Below are 10641 nucleotides of genomic sequence, written 5' to 3' on the forward strand. Positions count from 1 at the left end.
CGTACACGGCAAACGATGATGAACATGTTCCATGAGTGAGTCGATACACACTCATTTGTATCTTGTAGAATACAAGGTGTAGCTCGGCACCCCATAGGCTGGAGACTTAACCTATTGTTTCAGATGAATTGATCCAACATTAAATAATCTATATGATGATATGTTATGTTAATTTGGAAGGCCAATAATGGCTCCTGGGCTGCTGGAGTTGTTAAATAGGCTGATACATGGGCCTAGACGGTCACATGCAAATAGTCTTTTAGATGTCTGAAGATATAGTAAACTTTGAGGGGTTTTTTGAAAAATATTCAGTTAGGATAAATAGTTGAAGGCTTTGAAAAAATTCACTCAGGGCAGACTCTTTCAGGGGGCTTCCTCTTCTTCTACCTTCTTCCCACAGCTCCACTATATTCCAAATGCTATCAAGATGGCGGAATGATGACAATGAAGGTTAAACGTAGCTCGTGAAGGAGGAGGAGATTCAACATGCCAAGGATTGCATGGATACTTCTAAAGGCTCCAAACATGAGCATCTCCACACAACTTGCTCAAGGGATCGAAGGAAACACGGACATGATTCGTGCCCAAGTGATTTGTTTCATGTTTTATCAATGTCGTTGCGATTATGTGAAAGGCTTTTCATTGTGAATTGTTTTCTGTTCTTCATCAAGATTGATAACACCCTAAATTTGGTATTTATTTCATGAAATTAGCATAATTTTATACACTTAAAGATTTTAAAATGGGGTTGTTATCATATATTATGTGTTAATTGATTTTTCCAAGTGAATTCACATTTTTCCCTAATTTTTTGTTAACTATATGAATTTTATGGAATTTATTAAAGCTTGGAATAATTGTGTTTAAATGAAAATGGCAGTTTTAAAACTTAATTTTGATGTTAGTTAATGTGGGGACGAATTATTGAATTTTCTAGAATTTTTTAGGATTTTATTGGATTTTTTGGGAATTTATTCGTGGAAGAAATGAATTTTTCAATGGGAAAAGGAATTTCTATGGGAAATGTGACTTTTTAAGCAGTTTCTAAAGTCAAAGGGGTTTCCTTAAATTTTTGCTGCAATTATGCCCTTAAAACAGCTCTCGGTCGTGGTTGGAAGCAATTAAAATAGTTGTGGCATTTTATTACAATTAATCAGTATTTTTTATTTAATATTTTTAGCAAAACATGGACGAGAGAGAGCGAAAAGAATATATACATAAATATTTTTCGGGAGGCGTCGGTTTGCGTGTGCGTATTTAATCATGAACTTTGTTGCAACATTCTAGGTCATTCTCTCTTTGGAAGGTAAGCTCACCTCCCGTGCTGTGCATACAAAGCGCATGCATGGGAGGTGACGTGGCACTCTGTGATTGGGTTAAACTTTGAAGGCGCACAGGTAAGTGCAAATCACTTTATATTATGTCTATTTTTATTATTTTTTCTTTATTTTAATTGTAGGACAGGGGAGTACGTGGCACACCGAGAATCAACCCCCCAATTTTAAGTTCAAAATTCTCCAGCCAATCTGCCATCAACACATCATTGCGTGTGAAGAAAAAAAATTATTAAATAAATGAATTTTGATCCAACAGCTAGGATTTTTCAGGGTTCATTTATTAATAACTTTTGATCGTGACGTCCGATTGAGATGATTTTTTATGGATTTGTTTGTCTCAACCTCCTCTTTCTATCTGTATTGATGGATCATTCAGATCAAGCCTACATTGATGGATACAAATTAATTACTAAATGAGGGTAAAATAATATTTTTTTTCAAGTAACCTAAGTATAAAAGCCAAATTTTGAGAGGAGGGGGTCATTCTGGATCAACCCTATATGGTATTTTTTGCTTCGTTGTATTTGTTTTTTAGTGTAATTTGGATTATGTGTTAGTTAATTTTGTGATTGCTCTTCTTGATCTTCGTTTGGATTTACTAAATCGCTTGGTTTGAGGGGAATGTACAAGTCCATACTAGGATTGAGAGGATAAATGATGAAATTGATCTAGCTATTCCATTTGCACATTAAGAAAAAACACATAAAAGTTTAATTTCTTGGAGATATTAAATTTCCCTTCATGATCTAATAGTTAGTAAATTTTGAATTAACAAATCCCCAAAACCAAATAAAACTAAATCAAATTTCCTTCTGAATCCCTCTACTTGACTCCTTTGATCATCATAATTGGATTAAAGAATTCAATTTAGAGCTCCCTATTTCTTCTATTCTTCCCATACCTTCTACCCCCATTTCTAAATTCCTCATCTAATTGGGGTGATTTGATCTGCATGGAAGATTGAATTAACTCTAATTAGGGTCCAATTATTCAACTAGATCACTAATTGAATTCCTTACTAGCTTCCCTTGGACGATACTTCTACTTATCATTATACATATTAAGTTAAGCTTTTATAAATTTTATTGTATAAGCTAAAATCAACGACGACAAGGGATTAAAATTTGAGGGCATTTCTATCTCTCACTTTTAGGAAAACATTAACCTTTAGAACCATTTTTTCTTTTTAGGAACATGTTTCTCATGCTTCTTCCCCTTGTCTTTATTTAAGGCAAATGATAACACATATTTATATAAATTAATATGACAATATGGAAATATGTATTTGCTTTCAATTGATTTAATATCAATGTAATCACACCTTAAATGCTTAAATATATTATTAGAAGGATGTTTTGAATTTTAAATTTTTATGGCTACTTTTTATTATATAAATTCTGAAAGAAAATAATTTTTAACATTTAATAATTTTTTTCCTTTATTTTCGACATCATATTTATGGTATGAGTTTTTGAAGTTAGTGAATATGTTTATTTATATGCTGTGTCTATTATTCAATTTTATAGGAATTTAGTAAGGAGTTTTTGGGATTAAAGTTTTATTTCAGAACCTTTACGCTTGAGGCTGGAGTATGAAACTTGCAACTTCTATCGTATGAAAGGCAGTTCGGAGTTTGATAAAGTGATCATACACTTGCAGAAACTTTATGCCCGGAGATTGCCCAATGGCGAGTGTTTCAAAGGTAACCTCCCATTCCAACTACATTGGGGGGCACCTAAGCAGTAGCGGTATCGACTTCATTTTGCTCAGTCAAGTTATCGTACGCAAGTTTTTTGACTCAGTTGTCATCAGGTCGTGCTTGATTGGGTTTGACTCCCACTCCCTGCATCATTTGGTGTTTTTCAGCCCCTAAGTGAGGGGACTCCTCTCAGATAAGGAAGGTTCTGAAATAAAACTTTAATGACAAATCCGGTTCGATGGCTGTTCTCCACTAACCACAATGATATAGTACTCTATATTTCATCTTCGGTGCCATTGCTGGAGTGATGGGCACATGCCTCGATCTCGCCATTGTTGCAATCATAGTCGTGCAGCTTTCATGAATCGTTTTTTCCAAAAATATTAATTCACTAATGATTTGTAAAAGTTCCATTATGGGATTTAAAATCATGATGCTATAATGACCAGTGATTGTTAATGGTTTTGTTTTTTTTAAATAGCATTGATAACATGGCCAATCACAAAAGCACAAATAAATTCATCATAAATATGATTTGAGAAATCATGAGACAGGAATAAAATAGAATGTATTTTCCCAGAAAAAACCATTCATATTTTATCGTCAATTTAGTTTACTGTGCTGATTTATCTAAAAGCAGAATCCATGAGCATTATTGCGTTTTTAAAATTATGTTGGAATAAACGAGGCAAATTATTTTCATCTCATTTATATTATTTAAAATCTTTACTAATATGAATTATTGTTTAAAATATAAAATAAAAATGCTCCAAGTTATGATGTTATGCCATTAAAACATAGTAATTTTGATGTCAATGCTATGTTTGAAGATGAATGTTATGGCACTTATGATTCAGACCAAAGGGAGCCTCTTTGATGCCTTAATTATCATTCTGAATCTTATTATTCTGCTAAAAAAAACTTTTGAGAAAATAAATAATCAGTGCTTTACGGATCCTAATGAAAGAAAACGTATTTTAGTTATCGTTCTTATGATCAAGAAAACCTTTGTCATTTCTCTAGACTATTATCTCTCCTTCTAAAGCTTAGAATAATGAAACTGAATCTAACTTCTTGTTAATTTTTAGCGATGATCATAAATCTGTAAGCAAATTCTTGAGGACGACAATAAAAGACTGAAATGGATGACTATCAGAAAGCAGTCATATATTTAAGAGTTAGAATGGTTAAAGAGAAATCATGGAATATAGGAGCCTCACCAAACTCCAGAAGTGACAACATGAAACGGAAACTCTACACTCAGACTTTAGTCATCAAACCTGAGAATTTATTTTATGCTCATATTTATATTCTCAAATGGAGTAGAAAAATAAAAATCAGGAAGACTAAATACCATACCTAGATTATCATGTAAAGTACCTATTTTTGTGAGAAGTAAAAACTTTAATGCTTATAAATATTTCAACAGTTATTATATTATATTTCCTGTGATTATGGGCCAAGAATGGATGAAGCTGCCTATGAAATATACATTTATCTACATGGGGTTGTATTTCACTTCATGCAAGCATTTCAAATCGTTGGAAATTAAATTCTTGACTAAGGTTTTATTCAAATTTATTTTCTCACTACATGTCGCAATCAAATACATTTATAATTTAGCCATTCATTGGTAGATGTGAATACCAGCTGCAAACAATACCCGCTTCATCCAATACTTGTCACACAGACTTTCACAAAAGGTCTGATTATAGGATCGCAAATAGCAGCACAATAATGATGATTAATTTCTGACCAAATTCTTCTATTTTTTATTCTGCGTGTCGAAGTGGACCGATAGAAAAACTTTTAGATCAGAATAAATCTGATTTCTTTAATCGAGAAAGTGTATTCACAAGGTAGTTTATTATTCAAGGAGAATGAATAATTCAGATTTTTAGGCTTGAAGTTCAGGTGAACTTTTTAAATGCATCAGCCAATGATTGGAAATACAAACACGTGGCATCATTTTACTCACAGAAAGATAATGAAAAGGATTACATCACCAACATTTCATAGAAGTGAGGTCACATATCATTCAACGGTAAAAGCTTCTGATCGGAAGACAAGTCAACATAGAAGCTTTCGAGTTCTCGAAGATTTCGTGTTGCAGTGGCAATACAACACGTAGTGGAGAGAAATCCAATGACTCAGAAGAATTAACCTTTAAATCAAGATATCTGAGGATCTAGAAGTAGTTTCACGTTGAACTACTGAGGGTGGAATCATATCTCTCTGATCTATCCATCCATCCCTCTGATTTATAAATAGACCACACTATCAATGTAAAATTTGTACTGGAATTTCTCATAATTTACTTAGCTGCATAAAAGAAAGCTATTTCAAGATCCATCAAGTTTTCTTGGTGATCATTGTTGATCGAAGTTAGAAAGCAAAATAAGTTTGGAAGGGCTCTCGTGGTGTCACAAATCTCCTTGATACTAGAAGAATGTAAAGATCTATGGTGAGATTTATTGATCCTATGAGAATTTATGGTGACTTTACTCAATGTTATGCATCCATTCACACTCATCCATCAACTTCACCCATTTATTTCATCTAATATCTTTTTCTTGTGGACAGAACCCTTGCTTATCACTAATGAGCCAAATCCTTTTACGGTTCTAGTTTTACATATTCTTATTGATTAAGTCCAATATCAACTTAAATAATTATCTTAAGTTTGAGGTTATTACCAAGGTTGCCAGAGAGGCCCATATTGGGTTTGTCATGGTCAAAGCAAATATGGGTGTCAGTGGGCCCTCGGTCGATGAAGAGGAGCTCGTCATTGCAAATGGGCTGCAAGAATCCATCACAAAATCTAGATGTATTGTAAATTTCATTGTGATCTATTCACCACTATGATTCTCCTTAAAGACAGAGACGTGTATAGGGAGAAAGACGCACACAAGATGTAAGGCCCTTAAGTAGGTGGCATTCCTGCACATAGGCCTGCTCTCTAACTATTGAGGACATGTTTGTATACATGGACTCAAAATTGGAGATCTAGTCTTTAAGCATGGATATTGCATGCATCATGGGTGGTGACACCAACCCTGATCTTAAAAGTCAATGCACGTTAGGTGCTAGTGCTCGTTGCTGCACATGCGTTGTAGATCAGGGCAGGTTGTGCGTGCAGGCCATGGGCGCTGCATGCGTAGGTCTCTGAGGATCCGCGTGGTGCACAAGCCGCAGGCAATACACGTGCAGGGGCCGCAGGAATTGCGTGGGTGGGTAGGCATAACAGACATTCTGCCAGGAGTATAAGGCATTGGTGCAAAGAGCTCCGAGATGGCTGCGGGCCGCAGGATGCCCTTACTGGTAGTGGTGCAGCATGCAACACAAGGCTTGGGGCGCTGAGTATGGCAGGGCCAACAAGGATCAAGCGTTGAGGTATCAGCATGGGTGCTGGTGGCATGTGGAGTGTCAAGGCTAGGATGGGGCACACTTGTAGCGTTGGTGCCGCGGGGTACAGGCGTGGGGCTGTGTGCCTAAAGGTATAAGAGCGCCACTACCCAGGCACACATTGCACCTTGTCTTGTTACTTTGGAATCATCCTTGGTCTTATCCAATGTAATTGCTATGGCCTGCGATGTAATATTGTTCCTTATAATACAATGTCCCAATTGATGTATAGCGTCTAGCCCTACTCTCTCTCCTTAACCTCAGAGCAATCTAAAGTTGTCCCAAGAGACTTCCATTGTATAAGCAAAGGCTGCTCAGAGTTTCAACCCAAGCATTGAGGACGATAAGCGTCTGACCCGAGCATTATTCTTAGCTCCAGATTTGGCCGTGTGGCACAGGGTGATAGAGAGAGGGAGGAATGGAGGGAAGGAAAGGTGCATTGATCACCAACCGTTTCATAGATGCTTATGTTGATGGGCAACAAAACCATCAACATGACCTCTACTTGGACTTTAATCTTGACTAATCAACGTAACCAGAATAGGACCAGGGCCAGAAATGAAGGGACCTAAGTGGGACCAAACTTCAGCTATGGTTTAGGTCTTTTCTAAATAGAAGGACCGTCCAACATAAACTTGCCATAAAAAACTGGCATCTGTTCTTAAATCTGATATTGGACAAATTTCTGTTATCCGCGCGTAATTACGACATCTGACATCGTCTACATTTTCTCCTACATTTCCCCCTAATAATCGCCAGCTAAATCACAAACATTATAGAAACACATATCTAACTTCTAGTATTGAATCATATAGATAACAAGCATTACAACGGAACTATCACAAAGAAGATTATTCATTGAGCCTTCCCGTTCCAGAATCTTTTCGCAGAATACCGATGTAATGACAAGATTCACCGAGTCTTGTCTCTCTTCTTAGCTACTTTCTCTCTTTTTTCCTTCATACTACTTTACTCCTAAGCAGAATAGCTCATGTGCTATGAACTGCCCTCTCTCCCTCACTAACTTGATTGGCGGACAACACCATAGTCCATCTCAGGCTAAAGAACTTCCCAAAGCACTGAACCGATTATCGATGTCACAAAACTCGCACATAGGTACATTAGGCCGCGGTGACCCGATAAATAACCACGAAGCAAGGGAGAATCGCTCTCGGATTTGAAAGAAAGAGCTCTTCAACGCTGGTGCACGCCGCCCCCACCGCCACGCTGTCTGAGAACGCATGCCGATCCGTTGTCATCGAATCAAATGCGGTGCAAGAGCTGCCCTCATTGTGGGTCGCCGTCTCGTCTCCTGCTATCTTTATTCTCCCGGCGATCACGCGACAGACCAACATAGCTCTCCTATCCACGCAGCCTTCGGCATCATAGCCGTGTGCCATACCGCTGCTCGCGGTTATTCTAATCCCCTTCCTGGGTTCTTGCTGAGCCCGACCGAAGCCGTGCCGGATAATCGTGCAGACGCCGCATGGCGAACCGGATGATGAAGACGACGACGAACACAAGCTGGAGCGGCCATGGGCACCGAGATCACAAAGGATGCCACAGCAGTGAAAGCGAAGAAGCTCGTTTCCGTCAGCGGCGCAGCGAGGGTGCTTCTTCTCCGCCCCGCTGTGCCTGGCGGCGGCGCTAGCTTTAATGGAGCTGCGGTAGTCCTCGAAACGGGCAACTGTTCTCTGGTTGTTGTTGACCTTGAGAATGCGCTCGATATGGCAGAGAGGTGGGTCCTTCTTTAGCCAGCTCGACTTGAAGATGATCTCCACGATATTCCTCCCCGAGTCGTCCGCCCCAAGCTCCGACACTGAAACGAAAAATACCCATCTCTGGATTATTTCCGCAGCATTCGTTACTTCGCACTCGACGACAGAAAAAAAAGATGATATTTAAGTTGTTATGTGCACTGAATCAAGAACGACGCAAAAAACGGTGTCTTCTTCTTCCTACGCCGCTCGTGACGAGCCAGTCCAAATCGAGGCTCAGCGCAGGAAAAGTCTTTGAAAGGAAATAACATCCCTCGACACATCCATGAAAGTTCTGGATTGTGTCGAAAATAGTAGGATAAAAAATATGTCAACGGGAGGCGTTGTCGTCATCCCTATCTCTTTCTCTCGCCGCACACTCGCTCTCGGGTGGCCTTATCCGCAGTTACCTGCGTGGCGGACGGTCAGGTGCATCTCCAGGCTCTCCGATTTGTCGAAGATGTCACCGCATTCAGGGCATGACACAACTATCCTCGGCGAGGGATACCTGATATTAGAGAAAACGTAGAATTATTCTATGGAACAAGTGTTACTAGCCTTGATAACGTCAAAGTAGACTTCAGGACGGACGATGATCCAACACCCGTACCGTCCCTTACCGTTAATCAGTCATCCGTCGTGACCTCGGAATAAAAACGGAACGGAAGACTTCGTGTCTTTCCGTTCCCTTCCGAAAGAGACTACAGACTGTTTGACGGATGCCTGACCCGAATGCCGTTCTGTCTTGTGCTATTTCGTTTTCCGCCATCCGTCGAGGAGCCTTACCTCCGAGGTTCTGAAACAGCGTGGCACTGGTAGCAGCTGGGAAGCTTCCGCAGATGCAGGCGTCCCTTGGAAGACGAAGCGTAGCTCGAAGGGGTTCTGCGGCCGCTAAAGGAGATGACCTCGTGGCCCAAACCGACGGTGAGACTATCTGAGCAGACGTCGCTTTCTCGGCGGCGTTCATGGACGACGGAACGATTGTCACTGTGGACGACGTCCTCAAACTTGCAGATGTTAGAGCATGATGAGCCCAGCATCGAGTACTTGGAGCTGTTCTTCTCTGTCCTAACCGAAGATGGATCGTGGATTTGGCTCAGGCCAACGATTCGGCAAGCAAATAAGCCCTTCAGCTGCGCCCATGATGAAGCTTGTTTCTTGTCCTTCTTGTTCTTGTTCTTCTTCTTTTTGAGACGTTCTTTCTGTTGGTAATCCTGCTCTCTTGGCTGATGGTGGATCTTCTGCATGTGAAAACTCGCGTTGCTGCTGCTACCGCTGCTCTTTCTCCGTACGCGGATAAGAGAAAGCCTTTTGCGTGGGCTCTCTTGGGAGGACGAAGAAGGGGTGGCAGGGAGAAAAGGAGAGAGAGCCATGGTGAGGAAGACTTCGATGAACAGCTGCAAGCTGCTGCCTTTACTTATCTCTGCATATCACCCTCCGTCCGTCTTATCTCTCTCTATCTCTGTCTTTCCTCTCTGGCGCGCGTCGAACGGAGATAGATACATTGGTAGCTGGCATTGGGCGTGGCTCTCGTCTGGACCAGCCGCTAGATTTTGTAGCGGTGAATTGAGGAAAGAGAAGAGAAGGTAAATAAGAGCTCCATTATTTGATTACTGCTCTACTATGCTGTTGAGTATCTCCATCCGATACGTCTCGCAAAGCGAAAAGATGTTCCTCCATGCTTCAAAGGCATTTGCAGAATTTACTTGGGAGAAACAACCAGTCAAGTTAAGTCGAAAGGTGACTTACTTAAAGAAAAAACACCATTCCAGAGAGAGTGGAACAGAAAGCACGCAAGGGGACCTCGGAGGAGGGCCATGTGCTTCTTATGAGCCGTTTTTTCTGTGGAGCTGGCCTTCGTGAGGCAGTGACGAATTTGTTGTCAGAAAATTTTAGTTAATTCGCTGGAAAATGGGAAAATGCACCTCATCATCGCCTCTTGTCTTTTAAATAAACAGATAAATAAATCTATTTTTTCAATTTGAATGAGCATTTTTGCTTTTGAGGGATGGGAGACCGGAGATCATTGTAATTTTTGCATGGATGGACGGCCTTCTTTACGGACAACCTTTTGAGTTGAAAAATTCAGCGACTGAATTCGGAAAACAGAACCTCACTAAGATAGTCTAACTTTCGTCCCAGTGATATTTATTTCCTCCTTAATTTCGCCGGGAATTAGCTTTGTTGCACAGTGGTGAAAATATGATTCCAACAATCGCACGAAATTTAGGGTAAATTTCTTGTCCAATCTCGCGTCAATTAAGGAATCGACGATCATTATATGATGACTTCACTTGAACGGCCCAATAAGCAGACGGGAAGACAAATGGAGAATCTGTAATATTTGACCCCCGGGGTAATCAGATAGCAGCATTATGCCAAACTGCAATGTATGCGCTTCAAGTTGTGCCCATCAAAGAATTTAAAACCTGTTCTCCAGTCT

General features: G+C 39.9%; 1 protein-coding gene across 1 annotated transcript; it reads right to left on the bottom strand.

The window, feature by feature from the left end:
• Window positions 1–7509: 7509 nt before the first annotated feature.
• On the bottom strand, window positions 7510–9721 carry LOC144716911 (C2H2-like zinc finger protein). The gene is made up of 3 exons (XM_078592181.1): window positions 8985–9721; window positions 8609–8706; window positions 7510–8260 (listed from the first exon to the last, which is right to left on the bottom strand). Exons 1-3 carry the CDS (start codon window positions 9569–9571, stop codon window positions 7563–7565), a joined length of 1383 nt encoding a protein of 460 aa, XP_078448307.1. The 5' UTR covers window positions 9572–9721; the 3' UTR covers window positions 7510–7562.
• Between the last annotated feature and the right edge of the window lie 920 nt (window positions 9722–10641).

Source organism: Wolffia australiana, chromosome 2 (assembly GCF_029677425.1).
Source record: "Wolffia australiana isolate 7733 chromosome 2, ASM2967742v1".
Classification (NCBI taxonomy): Eukaryota; Viridiplantae; Streptophyta; class Magnoliopsida; order Alismatales; family Araceae; genus Wolffia; species Wolffia australiana.

Coding starts and splice junctions, on each gene's coding strand:
- LOC144716911 (XM_078592181.1), bottom strand. CDS start 9,571: ATGGCTCTCTCTCCTTTTCTCCCTGCCACCCCTTCTTCGTCCTCCCAA. Junction 8,707..8,984: donor GCTGTTTCAGAACCTCGGAG/GTAAGGCTCCTC, acceptor CTCTAATATCAG/GTATCCCTCGCCGAGGATAG. Junction 8,261..8,608: donor CCTGACCGTCCGCCACGCAG/GTAACTGCGGAT, acceptor TTTTCGTTTCAG/TGTCGGAGCTTGGGGCGGAC.